Source organism: Filicampus tigris, chromosome 6 (assembly GCF_054856515.1).
Source record: "Filicampus tigris isolate MCC_2025a chromosome 6, RoL_Ftig_1.0, whole genome shotgun sequence".
NCBI classification, from domain to species: Eukaryota; Metazoa; Chordata; class Actinopteri; order Syngnathiformes; family Syngnathidae; genus Filicampus; species Filicampus tigris.
The window spans coordinates 26,510,012-26,528,291 of NC_141222.1; the positions used below are offsets into that span (position 1 = coordinate 26,510,012).

The 18,280-nt window shown below is 40.3% G+C and overlaps 1 protein-coding gene across 1 annotated transcript; it reads right to left on the minus strand.

Moving 5' to 3' along the window:
• Nucleotides 1–6,498: 6,498 nt before the first annotated feature.
• Nucleotides 6,499–17,696, minus strand: LOC147146514 (uncharacterized). The gene is made up of 5 exons (XM_086033054.1): nucleotides 17,562–17,696; nucleotides 16,380–16,451; nucleotides 9,580–9,694; nucleotides 9,381–9,490; nucleotides 6,499–8,015 (listed from the first exon to the last, which is right to left on the minus strand). The coding sequence occupies exons 2-5, from the start codon at nucleotides 16,444–16,446 to the stop codon at nucleotides 7,873–7,875; spliced, it is 435 nt and encodes a 144-aa protein (XP_085889180.1). The 5' UTR covers nucleotides 16,447–16,451; nucleotides 17,562–17,696; the 3' UTR covers nucleotides 6,499–7,872.
• Nucleotides 17,697–18,280: the final 584 nt, after the last annotated feature.

Consider the following 18,280-nt stretch of genomic DNA (forward strand, 5'->3'; position numbering starts at 1 on the left):
CTCGAAGCTTGAAGATGGGAACATCAAAGTGAGGCTTCTTCCAAATGTTGAATATGCAAATGAGACTCGTGCTAGCTCCACCCCCCCTCCCCCCTCCACCCCACCCCATCCCATCCTTCCTTGCGGTATTTGCTCATGCACCTCCATCATCACGCCTGCAGCGTGTCTGTGTGTGCGCGAGCAGGAGATGTAGATTAAAATAAAAGCATCAAATTGAAGTAGCCCAATGGGAGAAGTGACGTTGTTTTAAGTGCAAATTAAACATGTGACTCTGTATCAATATAAAGTCATATATATATATATATATATATATATTTTTTTTTTATTATTATTTTTTTTTCTACACCCACCCACCCCTTAAATGTAGGCTCACATTGACGTTGACAAGCACAAACTCTCCAATGTCCTGCCGCGCACGGTGGGACGCAAAGCAATTAGACACACACAAAACCACACGCCGTCAATTATATACACGTGTGTGTGTGTGTTTGTGTGTGTGTGTGTGTGTGTAAGCTTCCTGTCTTTGTATCTTGCTTGGCGCCAAAGTTGACATTCCACCCTTACTGTGGGCACATTTGTTTTTGTGAGTACATTTTGACCGTAGTAATTTATAATCAGACCGTGTATTCCTAACGTACAGTTAGTGAAGAAAAGCAGTAGCATGCTTATCGGAAACGAGATGCACGTCTTCTCTTTTTTTTTTTTTCCGTTCAGAAATGGCTCTTCTGTTATTAGAAAAAGAAGCACTTTACCGCAGGGACATTTTGACTGATCCCACAAGAAAAATGCTACAATGAGCTCCTTGTGTGGAAGTGTGTGTTTTGCGTGTGTGTCTTTCATCTGGGGAATCAATGCCGTGTGTGTGTGCGTCTTTCTCTTGTCTTTCTAAGTTTGTGTGGCTAAACTTGGCATTCAGTTTTTGCCGTGGGGACGTTTCTCTATGTGAGGAAATTTGGAGTCATCCTCACCACCGACAAATACAGCTTATTTTGGCACACCTTCAAAGATTTTTCTTGAAAATTAAGACTCGAGCAAAAATGACATTTTCACAAGATTTTTTTTTTTTTTTTTTACATTCGCTTTGTGAGGACATTTCGATTTATTCTCCAAATAGCCTTTTTTTTCCTGACAAATACAGCTTTTTTTTTTCTTGAAAGACGAAATTGCCCAAAAATTTTTGGCAAACTTTTTCTTTGTGAGAATATTTTGATGGATTCTCACTATAAAGGCAACTCTGACAAATACATCTTTTCGAGAACAAACTTTTGAATTTTTTACCCCGATAAATACAGATTTTCTGACATTTTTAAAAAAAATTCTTGACATAAGTCTTTCACATAATTATATTCTCGTAAGATAACTTTTTCCCCACATTTTTGTGCGTGAAGAAAATCTTTTTTCGTTCCTTGAAAAATTACATTCTTGTAAAATTATTTTCTTTAAAAATGTTTCTTTGTGTGGTAATTTTGAACAAAACCTTTTCCTCAGACGAATACAGCGTTTCTGGAATAAAAATACCTTTAAAAAAAAATCACATTCTCTTAATATTAGTACTTTTTAATTTTTCTTGCGAGTTCATTTTAAATAATCCTCAGAGCTAAAGCGTGACAATACAGCTTTCGAAACGTTCTTTTTTTTCTTCTTCAAAATTGATGTTCTCTCTCTTTTTCTTTTTTAGGTATCTTTGTGATGACCTTTTAACTGATCCTCACAACAACAAATGTGTGCGTGTTTAATTATGTGTGTTTATTGTACTCGTGTCTTGACATGGCCAAATTTAGCATTTCAGCTTTATCAAGAGGACATTTTGGCTAATGGTCCTCATATATAAGATATACGTGTGCGCATGTGTTTGCGTATGAATGTTTGTGTACCTCTCTGTGCGTATGTCTTGTGTATAAACGTGTGTGCGTCTTGTGTATTCGAGTGCGTCTACAAAAGAGACGCTCCCTTAGTCCCGAATGTCTTTTTCTTCTTTTTCATTCTCCATTTTGTTAATCCGTCTCCACGGGGAGGACGCGCCTATTTTTATGCTTCTTCCGTAAAAACGAGGGAGGGAGTAAAGAGAGGTGTGGAGTAAGCCTTTTGTGTGTCATCTTATCAGGGAAGCTTCCCAAAAGATTTTTTTTTTCCCCCCTGTTTGGAGAGGACGTGCTCACGCGCATGCTGATAAGATGTAATAAAAATGAAACGTGTAACCAACACACGCACAGACACGCGAGAAACACAGCACACACGCACACACACGTAGGCACACCAAGGCTAGAAATAAGCCGCGCCTTGCGAGTCAAAATCAGCATTTTGCGCCTCATCAACTCACATTCAATAGCAAGACTGAGAAAGATATTTAGGTTTTTTTATTAAAAAAAATTTTTTTTTAGGTAGTCAGAGGTCGAGGCTAGCGAGCAACGGCTGCCGTGCTTAAGTACGTCGCGCAGGCGCCTAGCGATCGTCGCGTCCGCGGTGGCGAATAAACTACACTTCTGATATGTGTCGTTCTCACGGGAGATGGAGAAGCCGTGCTAATTGCTAAGCTAACCTAAGATTGGCATGTAATCGGAACTGAGTGCTTGGGTGATTTGAGTTTCACAGCCAGCAGGCAAATAAAGAAGCATCCGGACTCCAAGAGAGAAAGTTATGCTTACTATAAGCAGAAACCGTAAATGAATTACGGTGCGCTACGTCAGCCGGGAGGAGTGGCCTATACGCTTAAGGAGGAAATCAACTCAAAAATGTTCTTTACGTTCTATGCAGCCCCACTCGTCTAAACACGACATTTTGATTAATGTCGCATTTGTGGAATAGGAATGAGGCAGCAAAATCCACCTGTTTCAATCCATCTCATGGGGCGGCCATTTTGCCACTTCTTGTTGACTGGAAATTACCTCACGATGCCTAAGAGCACCAATTATGGCTCACCTGCTTTGTGGGTTCGGTCACGTGATGTTCGCAAGCAAAAACGTTTGCAAAATGGCCGGATTTGTTTGCGGATTTTTCTGCTTCATTCATATTCCACAAACGCAATATTAATCAATTATTGTTATAAAAACCCAAAAATGACTTGACTTCCTCTTTAATCTGCCCAAAAAATTGACCTCAAAATTAGAAAGTTGTCCTCAAATTAAGTCAATATAATAGCAAAACTGCTCCGCAATATTTGTATTTTTAAATTCGAACCTTGCGAACACCAGCACACAAAAAGACACACTCAGAAACATACCCACGCACACACGAACACGGATCCATCCGTTGGGGGAATAATAAGAATACAAATCCGATGTGCAGCTGATATTTAAACAGCTCGCCATGGCAACAGGCTGTGCCGCGACCAAGCTAAAGCGGCGCACTCGGGATGGAGATGATACAAATTAAAGGCAACTCTGGACGGTTGCCGGGGAAACGCAGGAGGAGGGGGTGAAAGTCCAACCCAAACACACCTTAAAGCTATTTAAGTGACACTGGCTGAGGGTGGGGGAAAAGGGGTGGCGGCGCTTGGGGGAGGGAAAGCGTTCTCTGACAGCCGTATGCCGCCCCCCCCAAAAAAAACAAAAAAACAAAAACGCTCGACCTGCCAGGTAGTGTGACCCCACTTCAATATCCTCCATATGCTCTTCACAAATGTGTGTGTGTGCGTGTGTTTTACATCGCAAAGCAACACAAAAGAACGAAACACTTTGCTTCCATGCGGCTTTAAGACAGCTTTGCAAGTGTTTTTTCTTGAAAAACATGACTTAAAAAAATTTTTTTTTAAAAATCAATTACATTCGTGTAGGATTGCTTCTTGTTTGTTTGTTGGTTTCAAGTAAGATTTCTTTGAAAAAAACATTATTTTAAGAGTCTTTTTTATGTATGACAAAAAGTTTTTGGCACACTACTTTTTTTGTTTGTTTTTATGTCTTTGTGGCGACATTCTGACTGACTCCTAAAAACATTTTTTTTCTCCGGAATATATTTTTTGTAGAAAAAGATAAGCCTTTGACACTTAGGAAATGAAGTAATTTTTTTGCTAAGATGACAACTGCAAGGTTACTTTTTTTTTTTTTTAATACATTTATGAGGACATTTTGACAGATTTTCACAGGTGAAAAAAGTCAAACAGCCTCTCTAGTTGTATATTTTATACAACTTTAAAAAAATGATAAAATACAATTAATACAAAAAAAATGTTGTCGAAAGATTACTACTTTTTTTACACATTTGTTTGTGAGGCCATTTTGACTGACCCTCACAAGTCACAAGCCAAACTTATTTACTTATAAACACTTATAAACAACCCCCCCTCCCAAAAAAAACCTGAGAATTAATTACTGATGAAGATTTACAAGTAATTTGTATTTTAACCAATGTCTGGTATTTTCTTTTATTTACACTGTATTTTGACTTTGACTGAAAAAAAACAAAAAACCCCCAAAAACATTTTATCATAAAAAAAAATCACATTTTCAAATAGAAAAAAAAAGACAAAGAAAAAAGCAGACAAAATGTGATAGTACATGTTCAGCAGTTTTACACATTTTAATTGCACACAAAGTGATATTGTGATGTGAATGCAAGTCATTACGTATGATAAAAAGTGCAATTAAAGTACATTTAGTCCAAATAAATGCAGAACGAACACGCCTTTGAACATTGTCCAACTTGGACCTAAAACCGCCTTTAATGTTAATCTTAACACCATCCATCTTTTCTATCTACAGTATGAGTGCACTTTTGTGAAGCCACCAGGACGTTACAAGTGCCTCAGAGTGAAACCTTGACAAAAGTTAATATTTGATCCGAAAGACTTTTGACTTTTGCCCCAAGGAAGTCTTTTCATTTTTTTTGTTTTTTTTTAAGAGGACTTACCTTTTAAATTTGAACAACATTTCTCATTCCAGCATCTTTCTTACAATTCTAATCTCTTATTCCGTGTCTTTACATTTACCACTCGGAAGTCCTCTTCGCCACTGTCGATTCTATTCATGAAAAGTCCTTTTTGAATGACATAACGCTAAAAGTATGTAAAGAGTGCGGCAGTGATTAAAGGATTCCAAGAATTTTTTTCAGGCACACGGTGGACTCTCAAGGTTGTCCAACATATTTTTACATTTGGCAAACACGTGGATGGATGTTTGATTTTAGTCAACATTTTTTAAACGTCAAAATACACAGAAGACATCTGAAGTACATAAAAGATTAGAATTTGTTTTAAGCTCAAAGGACCGTCGAGCATTTGGGAAGCACTCTGTATTGACAAATATTTGTTAAATAAATATTACAGATTTAAACTAAGTTCTGTTTGCAATCCTATTCAAAGCAACGCACACAGCCTGATTTTTTTTTTTTTTTATTGTGGTGATGTATGAATAGTTATCTTAAATGACAATCGTTCTTTTTAAAGAAATAGGGTGTAAAAAAAAAATCTTGAATTTATTTTTACAGATTAATTTGCCGTATTTGAACAAATTGGTGACGGATGCTAACATGCCAAACAAGATAAAAAACAACGTGCCTGACAATTAACGCACTTTTTAACGCTTCCCATCACGGCAACAAAAAAAGAGACCAGTAAAGGCTGAGAGTGGTCATGAGCAGGTTCTCGCACCCCCATGCCTTTGGGGTACGCCAAATTTGGGATGTTTGAAGGCGATCTGAAAACAATAATGTGCTGTTTTGGAATGAAGGAATAGAAATGCCAACTTTTTTTTTTTTTTTAAATCCGATTCATCAATTATTCAACAAATTAATCCACAGATTATTAAAATCGTTAGTTGTAGCCCTATGAGAAAGAAAGCACATTTCAAGTGATGGGACCTGCACATTAGCATAAGGGCCCAGTGGAAGTTTATTTTAGCTAATCTCCCATTTAGCCTTAGCTCACCGTTCATTCATGTTTTGGTATTGACAAAAAAAAACAAAAAAACAGACGTGTTTCCCCCCGAAAATGAGCGACGGCACCTACAAGCGTGTAGCTAGCGTAACAGAAAACATCCGGAATAACCCCCCCCCCCCACACTTCCATCGATTCTCTTTTGTTTGTATGCTGTGAAGTGGCTTTAAGGTGCTTTTAAAGGGCTTTTGTGATCCTCGACGAGTGCCAGTCGTGTGACACACAAACGCGCGTACGACAACAATACACACAAGTGGACCGACGCGAGTGTCGTTTAAGAGTAACAGTCGTCAGGGCTCTGATCCCAGAGCCAATTAAAAGAGTGTGATTGACCCCCCCCCCCCAACAAATGCTAACTGCATCCCAAATTAAACACGCTCACAGATAACTGACAATTGACTCTGTTTGCCGTTTAACACCACACACGCACACGCACTACACCCACACGCAAACGTCGACTTCATTTGAACTCATCACACGCCTCGTTAGCGTCACAACAAAACACTGAAAGAAGTGAATGCTCAAGATCAAAATGTGTCCTAAATATGGCATTCATTAAAAATAAGTATAGTGATACATTGACGTACGTACGATACTTATAACAAATCAATTTTCCCCACTGTAATGAATTGAAATGCCAATAATCTTCTTTTTTTTTTTTTGTTACGGTTCAATAAAGGAAAAGCACTGCACTGTAAAAATAAATAAGACAAACAATTACCGTATGAAATGTTCGACGTGTAACTATAAGGGGCGTGGCCTAGTAAGTGACATCAGAAGCTGTTTAAAAAAAAGCCTGAAAGTGCTCAGTGTTTGACGTGCAACTATAAGGGGCGTGGCCTAGTAAGCGACATCAGAAGCTGTATAATTAAAAAAGCCTGAAATTGCTCAGTGATGTGGCTCTCCTTGCCCACATGGAAGGGCATTACTTAGTTACTAACTGCCCCATTCAATTAAAAAAAATAAATAAATAAAAAAAAGTTAAGGTGCTGGTAAGTCAAGGTAGCACTACTCAATGCGAAGCGCCGACTCGAAGTGTTCATAGAAGACATACGTATGCGTATTTTGTGAGTCACTGATCCGGGGCCAGCAGCGGCCGGCCGGCACTGTGCGGTTGGCACGGAGTGAGACGGAGGTAATTGGCGGCGGCTGGTCTGGGATCACACCGAGCGGTGAAAGGGCACTGCGTGATCGGGTGAGTCGGAACAGGAAGGTGAGAAGCTCCCCTGGACTTGCTGCTTCAGAAGCACCAATGAGAGGTCGGCTTTGGTGGTTTGGAGGTCGACAGCAGACGTGCGTTAGCAATAGCATTTCTCGGCTAGTCGCGGGTCCCAATGTGCGGCTCGCAAGCCCCGATGCTCCGATTGACCTCAAATTTGAGATTTGGTGTTTTGCCATCACTATCAACGAGTACGCCAAGTTTCATTCAAATGAAAATCTGTTAGGTTCAAATTTTCTGATTTTGAAAATTTTTTCTGATTTTTAAATATATATATATATTTTTTATATAAGTCAAAGTGGCTTTGTGCGCTGCATTAGTAAACAAGTAGTGGAGTGCCCACAACCCCTTTATGAGAGTTAAATGCAAAACCTGTTGCAGCAAGCACAAGCCATCGTTCGTGTCAAACATTCTAGCAAAATGTAATTAATTTACAGTAAATTTAAACCTGCGCAGTGTTGCAACCATGGCAACCGAGTCACAGTGTTTACCTATTAAATCGGTCAACGTAGCCGCAGTGTTTCGGTCGGATGTAAACGCAGTTTGTTTCGGAGACGCTGCGGTTTTTGAAAAGCACGTCGGAATGCACTTTTGAGTTGTTGGCTGGTCTCAGGTCAGCTGAGCGCGAAGCGTGTATGTAGCACCGCTGTGTAGGCGTCTGACTGATCCAGAATCAGTGACGCTCAACAAAAAACCTCACAGAGAAAGAAAGTGACATCGAAGGGTTACGTCAGGAGGCGGTCGCCGTGGCAACAGACGAGGGGGGAATCGACTGTGGCGGTGGTCACATGGCCAGGGCGCGGGCCGTGGCGGCGGCTGCCTGAGCCCTCTGGACCGCCACCTGGCTGCTCTCCCGCCGCGTCAACTGGCTGCTGTCAAAGACGCCCTCATGGCCGCCGCCGCCACCGTCCACAAACGTCAACAGTCCTGGGATGCACGCACACAATTTAAAACCACGTTTGAACCACTTCCAGTCAACAAGCTGCACGGTATTCCTTTTGCTATATTGCTGTTGAAAGACATTTTTTTTTTTTTTTTTTTTAAACTTTCAGCCGTCGAGCTAATACAACTTGAGCCTTGAGATCCAAGTGAATCCAGATTCCGAATTTCTTCTGATGCAAGAGAACGAAATACAGCATTGAAACAAATACTCTAAATGAACACAACACATTTTTCCATTCAACAATCATAATCATTACTTTGGAGTATAAAAATACAAAATCCACACCAAGTGAGCACTGTTTGATCGTTTGCCAGAGCAGTGCATTTGACTACAAATTGAGCGTCCGTCATTCGTCATCCGTCAGCAGCATGGGTACCCTTCCGTCGTCCGTCATTCACCTTTTTTTCCGGGGGGGAAAAAAATAGTACCCGTACGCCGGTCGGCCTCTAATTTTAGACGGGCTTCCGTCTGCGATTCCGACTAAACTTTCACCCGTCATTCGTCAACCGTCAGCAAAACGGACGCCCGTCAGTGACGGATATAAGGACCGGATCTCACGTTTACATTGCAATCTGGATCAGCTCTGGTTCAAAATATTTTTTTAAATGTATCTTTTTTTTTTCTTAAACATATATTTTTGAAATGTTTTTGTTTTGCTTTTCAAGCTGATAATTGACAGCTGTAGGGAACGTGTGATGAGTGTGGCATCATACCAAGGCCTGACTTGGACTTGAGTCAACGGTGCAGCGTTTCTGTTAAATGTTAGCCAAACACAGCGTTAATGTTTAACTCCAAGACAACATTTAGGACTCCACATTTGGCCACTCCTAAAAAAAAAAAAAAAAAAAAAACACACACCTACTTTGACAAAATATCCGTGTTCCTTTTAGGCTTTCAGCAGCAGTCAAGTTCAACCCCTCATTATGGTACCTTACACACTGGAAAATTACGGTTTTGACGGCCTGTGTGAAAGAGACCCATGTTACGCTTCTGAAACAGGAGGTCAAATTTAACCCCCGTTTCCAGTTCCTTACTCACAGGACAGCGAGCTAGGCAAAAGATGACTTTGACGGACAGTGTAAAAGGGTCAAGAAATATTATGTCTTGTATAGTACCTCAGAAACTGGAAAGTTTGCCGGCTAACTTCAACCCCAATTTATTTCAAACACAGAACAGCAAGCCAGGAAAAAGACATCTTAGATGGCTAATGTTAATGGGATTAATTGGGCTCCTTTTACACCTCGCTGAAACCCCAAAAGTTTCTTGGTCAACTTTACCCACTATTCTAGTACATTTTGCGCAAGACAGCGATAACGGGGAAAAAGCAGTGTGAAAGGGGCTCATCTTACCGGATCCTTTCACACATCCGCTCCTAAAGTCACCCTCGAATGTCATCCCGTCAAAGCGCGTAAAGACGCCGGCGCCCTGGAACTTCCCCTGCACGAACTCTCCTTCATACCTGAACAGCACCGGAAAACATTTGACATTCAATGACCGATATCCAGAAAGGATTCTTCTCATGACAGGCAGGAGGCGTCAAAGGCAGACCTGGAACCGTCGGCAAAGACCAGCACGCCGCAGCCGTTGAAGAGTCCGTTCTCAAACTGGCCCGTGTAGCACGTTCCGTCGCTGAAAGTCAGCTGGCCGCGGCCGTGACGTAGACCTGCGATAAGAAATATTTTGGACATTTATTGCATGTATACATGGTTCTACTCATGATAGACATGCCGACAAATATCATCTTGATAAAGGAAACTGGCTTCAGGAGATGAATTCCAATAAAAGAAAAAAAACAAACAACAATAATATACAGAACCAGGATAAACTCCTGAACTCAAATATTTCAAAATTGAAGTACCGCTTGACAAATGTCCAAAGTGAGCCTAAAATAGCCACTTTAAATAAAAATGGATAACCTCCTGTGTTTTTTTTCAGGCTGACATTTTCGTGGGTCTACTCCTGACACATGTATACGAAATTTCATGTAACTAAGTGAATCTAACTGTGGGGGCTGAATTTAATTTAAAAAAATTTAAAAAAACACAAACAAATGAACATTTTCACCAGAATGTCGTATATTCATCAAATGTTGCTGCTACGCGCTGCCCACATGCAATGTCCAAAAGTCAAACATTTCACAATTTTGCGTTATCAGTCCAATTATGCCGTTTATATTTGGTAGCAATCAGACAAAATCTCTCGGAGGAGTTTGTCTTTAAACTAAAAAAAGTAGCTTAAAATGTCCACTTCAAACCAAAATGGCTGACTTCCTGTATCTTTTCAAGCATAGTTTCTTCAGACTTTTTTGTGGGTCTATTCATGATATATATCTACTAATGTTCATGTTTCCAAGTCAAATTGGCTTCAGGGGCTAAATTCTCTAAAACAAAACTACCAAACCAAAGCAAAATTTTCTTTTTTTTTCATTTTATTCATTTATTTTTTTGTTCAATTTTCAAAATTTTCACAATGACTCGTCAAATTTAGCTGCCATGCTAATGTGCCTAAAAAGTCAATTTCAAGCCAAAATGGTCTTCTCAAACATGGCAGATTTTTAGTGGGTTTACTCACGATAGACATGTCTACCAAATTCTGTGTTGCTAAGAGAAATTGTGCTTCAGTGGCTGGATTTAAAATTCGTTCGGATTCCACTCAACTGTAAAAAGCTCCACAGAGATGAAAAGAAACACAAGAAAAGAGTCGAGAAAGGAAAAATGAAAATAGAGAGTGCACAAATGGCAATGAAAGTCGACGCAACGTGGATGATCAAGACAGTCTTTTCTTTCTGACATCGCTGGGATTTATTTTTAGAAGCGTGTTTCATAAACGCTAATAAACACGGCGACACCTTCTTCTCTTGAGCAAAGATGAATTGTATTTTTTATTTTTTTGTTTTGTTTTTATTTGTCTGCCTTATTTGAGCAGTGAAATCCCGTCAGAGTGACACCTCCTGTCACGGCGGTCTCCGAGCTGTCCTGGATGACGTCCCCGCGGTGCGCTACTGACAAAACCACTTTGTCACGTCCCGCGCGTGTGCGCTCCAGCTAGGCTAACGCGAGCTTTTGTCGTAACACGTCACGGCTGAGTGACACCAAAGACAAAAACACAAACGGCAACATGCGGTACTGGTTTTGAGAATATTCCTGACTATGGCAATCAAAACGTGCTCTCGCATCCCCTCATTCACAGGGACGTCGAAAATGATCAGACAAATGGGCGACGCTAAATTATGCGTCCGTTAGTCGGTTAGCTTGTAGGTTACTTATATTGGTTGGCCAATCAATTCATTTGTTCATCAGTCAGTCAATTAAATCTTTAGTCAGCTAGTTGGTTCCTTAGTCAGTTTGTAAGTTAGTTCGTCAGTCAGTTGGCCGGTTCGTTAGTCAGACAGTCTCTTAGTTTAATAATGAGTTACTTAGTCGGTTAGAGGTAGTCAGTCTGTTTGTCAATCACTCAACTTGGAAGTTAGTAGGTTAGTCAGTCAGTCACTTGGTAGGTAGTTATTTATAAGCAGGCCATTCAAGGTAGTTAGTTAGTCAGTTTATCAATCATTTAATCAGTCAGGAGGTTACACAAACTCCAATTAGGGAATTCATCAAAAATAATCCCCAATTAGACGCAGGTACTCTTTTGAGTTTTGATGATTGAACGTGGGCGGAGTATAGCGTCAAAGATGTAAAAAGGAGGTACGATGGTTTTAACGTGTTTCTTTTTTTGGTGTTCAGATCAATGCGGGACTGGATGGCGTGTGATGAAGGACGGAGCGCGAGAAGAAAGCCAGCTCGTGAGTTTTTTTTTTTTTTCCCCCCCCCAACTCCGTCATCTGAATATTCTGAGATCCACGGTTTCATTTCATATTTGAATATTCCCAGCGGGGGCATGAGAGCAACGAGCACTTCTCGTTAGCAAGCCAGGCCGATAAGTGGCTGCAGGTTCCTCGCAGGAGTTCCGAGTGAGGAATGTGATTTAGTGGCGTTTAGGGGGCGGATAGGGAAGGTGGCTGACGGGGGGGTGGGAGGGTTTGTTACGGAAGGGGGAGGTTGTCAGGGTTGTCGGCAGCTTTATAGCAGCCAGCCAGTTTGCTAATGGCGAAGTAAATTAACGCTCCATCTGTCAAAAGAGTGCGCTTCGCTCTTTAATCTCAGCGGGCGATTTGGACCAGAGATTTGGACAAACTAAGTCCAGATCTCTTTGCTCTTCTCACACATCCATACGTGAATATATATACATACATCACACATCCAAGTGCGGGTATGCAAACGGAACGCCAGTATAAGTATTTTGTGGCTAATGGTGGCTTTAAAACAAACCAGGAGCCACTTTCCCGGGGTGGGGTATGGGGGCTACCAACACTGTGTTGTTTTACAAGAAAATGACAAATAATCAAGATTTTCGCCACTAAGTATTATCCGTCCAAACTGCGTGCTTCCAATCGGGACTCTTTTTGGTAAATTCACGATTAGGGGTCAGTCTAGCAAACTGACTAACCGAGTCCAACCTAGTAAGTAACAAATGGCCGCAAAGACGTTTGCCAATAGTTTTTCTTGTCATCAATTGTTCACGCGGGAAACTGTTTGTGATTGTTAAAACTGCCGAACGTCTTTGCGACCTTGAACGAACCCTGACGAAAAAATCACCATTCATTACGGTCGCAGCCACTCGCAAAACCTTCACCGCTCAGTGGGATACAGCCCTAATGTTCTAGCTGACTAGCTAACTGACTGACTGACTAAGTAATTTGCCTGACCGACTTACGCATTACCACTCGTTGACTAAATAAATGACTGACCAATAGAGGTGTGCATCTCTGCACAAAAGACGAATCGACGCAGTTTTCGATACACGGGGTGCGAAAACGATCCGAGGACGGCTCAGTTTGTTTTTGAATTTGAAGATTAAGTTCATTTGTTTTTGTTTGTTTGTATTTGGCACTAAGTGAGCTGGAACAGATTTTGGTATCCTTCACAATGTGTGGCAGGAAAAAAAAAAAAAAAAAAATGGTGTTTTATTTGGATTGCTAGAACGTGGGTTTGAGTGACAGATTATCCGCGGATAATGTCCTGTGCTCGGACTTGATCCGTCCAGTCGTAACGTAATCCGCAGTTCAGATCCTTTTGGTCAGCGTCTCTGGCTAATTGCGGCTGCTAAACGAGCGAGTGGGCGTTAAAAAGCCTTCCGGCTGTCATGGATGATTGATGACCTACTTCCTGTAACCTGATCGCCCGCTGAATTATTCAACACCACACACACACATTTTTTTGTGAATCTCAATACCATTCAAAATCGATAGCTTGGACTAATTATAACTTTATTCTATTAAAATGACTTCTTTTCCCCTCACAAATATACTACTTTTATCACTGGAAAATATTTTGTAATCTCTCACAGGTACAATTTTTCGGAAAATTAAGGACTTTTTTCTCTCATAATATTAGGGCTTTTTCTGGAAATATTAAGACTTTCTTCTTAAAGCGGAAGTCAACCCAAACATTTTTTTTCCAAGAATATGTTCCCAGCAGGCCCACTAGTTCTAGTTCTGTCGACTGAAAATGACATCACAACTGCTCAGGTAACGACCAATCACGGCTCAGATTCAGAAAACAGGTCAGCCGTGATTGGTTGTTACCTGAGCCCTGAGTAGTTGTGATGTCATTTTCAGTCGACAGAAGACAAAATGGCCGCCCCCAGATATGGCTAAAAACGAGTGCATTTTTGATGCTTAATTTATATTCCACAAACGCAAAATGAATCAGAATGCCGTGTTTCAACTAATGGGCCTGCTGGGAACATATTCTTGAAAAAAATATGTTTGGGTTGACTTCCTCTTTAAAAAGATTGGACTACAGTATTCTCAAAATATGATCACTTGTCTAATCCCACAATACGTATTTATTCCCGTAAAGGTATTTTTTTTTCTTGACAATTATCAAGTATAAGTATTAATTCTCGACCGAGCCATTACGGCTACGTTCACATGGCAGGACGTGATGCTCAATTTGGATGTTTTGCTAAATCCCATTTTTTTTATATCTACACGTTCACATTACAAAAACAAATGCGACTTTGAATTTGAACGCAAAACATCGGTGATGTGAGACACATGCTCACAAAGCACAACGTCGAGTGACGGGCACCCAAAAACAACCCGACATCACATGGTGCAGTGTTCGCAGAAGTAAATATGGTTCCACGTGTAAGGGATTCATTTTATCATCTCATATAACCAGAGAAGCGAGGCGGGAGGAGGTAGAAATATTTTGGGGATATGAGGCAACGCTCCTCGATCTCATTTTATGGTCTACTGAAGATGACGTTACGTCATTACTGCACGTAATAAATGAAGCGTCTGCTGGCTGAATTACTACTCTCACCACAAATGTCAATTTTATGCTTCATGTTTGAAGTGGGATTAAATTCAAGTCAAATGTAAAGACAACAACTGTTAGTCAAAACAATCTCCCAAGCACTTTATTCTTGAAATATTATGCCTTTCTTTTTGTAATATTATGACATTTTCTCATTGTAAGACTTTTTCTCTCGTGCGATGACAACTTTTTCCTCAAAATGTTACGACTTTATTTCTCAAAACGCTTCAACTTTATTTGTGAACTCAGAACTACTTAACTTTATTATCCTAATATATAGCCTTTTTTCTTGAGAAACTACAACTTTATTCCATAAAATACTTAAGAATCTTAAAGAAATAACGCCTTTTTTTAATAGTAAATGTAGTAATCAAACAATAATAACATAGTATTTTATGGAATAAAGTTGTAGTTTCTCAAGAAAAAAGTCTATATATTAGGATAATAAAGTTAAAAAATATGACTTTTTGGTTACATTAGCACTTTTTCCCTGAAAAAATAGCCCATTATTCTTCCGAGATTACTTCTTTTTCAGAAACATACAGCTTTATACTCATAATACTGCCACTTTTTTCTTGAAAAATGTGTTTATTAGTCTCAGAACTAGGCTAGTTTCACAAATTACCACTTGACTAGTTGCTCTCAAAATACAATTTCATTCTTTCTGAATACTCCTTTTTTCCTTAAAAAAAAAACTGCAACTTTATTCTCATAGTTATTACTTTTTTGTCATAATTTTCGACGACTTTCTTCTAGGAAAAGAACTTCTGAACTCTGCAAATATTACAACTTTTCAAAGTGCAAAGATCAAATATTTTTCTTGTTTGATTGCTACATTTCTCCTGAAAAAAAAAGAGATTTAATTTTCATTTGATAATTCAAATTTTTTTAGGGTAAAAATAACAATTTGTAATTTTTTTTCCCGAAAAAATATGCCATTATTCTTGTAAGTTCTGTGAAACATTTAACTTATATCTCATAAAATTCACACCTTTATTATCAAAAAATGAACATCCCAAAAACTACTTTCGTTTGTACTTTAAAAGAAAACTTTACTCACAAATGGTCTTTTAATCAAAAATATAAATTCTCTCTTGTCACTTCTTTTTGTCTTTATTCTCATAAAATGTACTTTTTCCTCAAATATTATCACTTTAACAATGACTTCAACGTCAACGGTTGCCTTGCAGCTGCTTCAACGCTTTTGTTGTTCTTGTCTACAAAATGTTGTGTAGTGAAAACAAAGCGAACACGGCAGCCAAAGCAGTCGCCACTTTTTGCTTGCTGACGCGGCGGCAGCACCCTTTGTTCACCCTTTGCCGCCTCGCACCTTGGCGGGCGTGTTGAACCTTGCCCCAAACTGTTCAAACAACAACAACAACAAAAAACCCGCGAGGAGAAATACGGGCTGAGTCGGTGTGATTACCCGTCGTGCGGCAGATGGTGCGTATCCGCCGCTTATGCCTTCACGTCATCTCCAAGGAAAACTTGTTCTCACACACTGACTGACATCACAACCAATCGCTGCTGTCATGGTTGACGCCTACTTCATCCAATGATGCGTCAACGGTTCGCCTTTTTTGGTAAATAGTACCAAAATAGACTTGCTTTGATTTGACAAATTTTTGGGAAGCAGTGTGAAACGGGCTACGCAAAACCACCCAACTGCACAGTCAGACAGTGCAGAGTGCAGTGCAGCGGGGAGTAGTACATGCTGACTGAGTGATCTGGTGTGTTCTTGTAACCATACATGACATGACATGACTCTCCGCTCGACCTCCAGGCCTCCTTGTCACAAAGCGCTTGCTTCAGCACATGGGGAAAAAAAAAAAAAAAAAAACAACGTGACCTACACATGCGTGAATCTTCTTCATCATCATGCGTGTAGTGTGACCGTGATGATGAAGATGATGATGAAGTTGAGCCGGGCTATCATGCAACCGACACGTTTGTGCCGCGCATTCCAATGTGTGCCTTCCTTGCCTTCTCGCCATTCCCCGTGGTATTCTTCGCCGCTCGAGTACGCGAAGGAACCTCGTGTCAGGGTCATGGATCCTGTACACACACACAAACACACGCGTACACGCATTATATTAGCATCGATGGTAGCTACACGTTTTAAAAATGCAAATTGAAGGGTCGCTCCTCATTGAAAGGAATGGTAACGCACTTTATCTGTTCCAGTTGCCCCCCTAAAAAATATATATATTTTTTTTACTGAGTAAAAATGGCACTCTACAATACTTTATTTTATAAAAGTAGAGCTTAATAACAATTAAATCGAATGTAAACAATTAACCACTTTGTTCATCATGATGATTACAATCCAATGAAAACAATCCAATACAATACAATACAACTTTATTTATATAGCGCATTTCTCAACAGCTAGAGCTGTAGCACCCATTTTGAAGGTTCCGGCCAGATAAAATAAGCTTTTAGATTGACATGGCAACATTGCAGAGGCTGAAATCTACTAAGTCCAAAAAAACAACAACAAAAAACAAACAAAAAAAACCCCATCCACATACTGGAAGCAGTGCAGCCAAAAGAAACGCTACAAAATGAGGAGAAATAGGCTGTTGGGAATCAAGAATACAATTTCATGGCACAAATATTTGAATTTATGTCGTAAATGTTGGTGGTGATTCTGGGCCAGCAGAGGTTCTTTCTGGCCCTGAATGTATCCACGATTTCTTGTTTTATAGCTTTTCTTAATTCTACTGTCAATCATTTGTATTGGTTGCAGGCTACATTAAAAGATGTTGATATTACAGTGACACAGATGTAAGACTTTTACTTTGTCTTGCTTCCCTTATGTGTTATTACATTCCTTTGAGTTCCTTAAAATGCCACTGCCAAAGCCTAAAGTGAACATTGAATGATTTACTAACAAGCCTCCGCGTGTAGCTTTATTAGACGTTATTGTTTGTGAAGTGCCATTGTTTGTTGCTATTGTGTGATGAGCTGAAGAGTGGTGGAGGAGGAGAAGAGAGAGGGGGAGGAGGAGGAGGAGGAGGAGGAGTTTCTCCCCTCCATCGAATGTTGCCACAGTAACGGCGCCTGGATCCCTTTCATCCTGCTGGCATCTGGACTGCCAGCCCCCAATCAAAACACAAACAAATACAAAATATTTGTACGGGGAACAAAAACATAAGGTATTACCTGTTTAATAAAACAGCGAACTCGGTTGTCTCGCTTCTACATCGCTGAACACAGCACCGACGAATGGCGGAATTCAGCTGCTAGCGGCGACAAATTAGCCTTTTCCTTAGCTGACGCCTTTTCCCGGAAGTTCTGTCAAACGCAGCGCCAAGGTGCCGATTCCCGATTGGTCCGCTCGTTTGCGCTGCGATTCAATCTGCGCTCCCATTGGCTGGATTCTTTTCTGCTCCGCGTCCCGTTTCGCGACATATTTGTCGAGGGCAACGGGTTCAACGACTTAATTAGCAGGAGTGCTCTCCTCTTTAAAAGGTTTGCCCTTGCCGCTTTTTATGTGCGGCAGGATTACAAAAGGGCGGCGAGCTTTCCCCCTTTTAATGACACGGTGCCATTTCGCGTTTCAATTTGGTGATTAGGGCAGCGGTTTTTGGTGAGTTTTTATGGAACTTGATTTAGTAGTGGGGCAGCTGCATTGAGCCTCTGACAAGATGGCGTGGACGTTCAAAAATAACAGCCTATGGCCTTCTGCTTCAATTCACTAAAAAGCTGACTAAGATTTTTTTCTTTTAAACCAGCAAGGTGACCCAAATTAAAAAGCACTGACTTCCAGGGGATTAATTAAGGCAGGCTAGTGATCATTATTTCCCCAAGTGTGGAGTCCTTTGCCCACAAACCACACACAAATCCAAATCAGTAACAGAAGTCCAGTGGCAGGAAGTATC

Excerpts from the sequence above, each read along its gene's own strand:
- LOC147146514 (XM_086033054.1), bottom strand. The coding sequence starts at position 16,446 with ATGACCCTGACACGAGGTTCCTTCGCGTACTCGAGCGGCGAAGAATAC. Across the intron at positions 9,491-9,579 it reads GTCTTTGCCGACGGTTCCAG|GTATGAAGGAGAGTTCGTGC; the intron begins GTCTGCCTTTGA and ends GGTGCTGTTCAG. Across the intron at positions 8,016-9,380 it reads CGGATGTGTGAAAGGATCCG|GACTGTTGACGTTTGTGGAC; the intron begins GTAAGATGAGCC and ends CGTGCATCCCAG.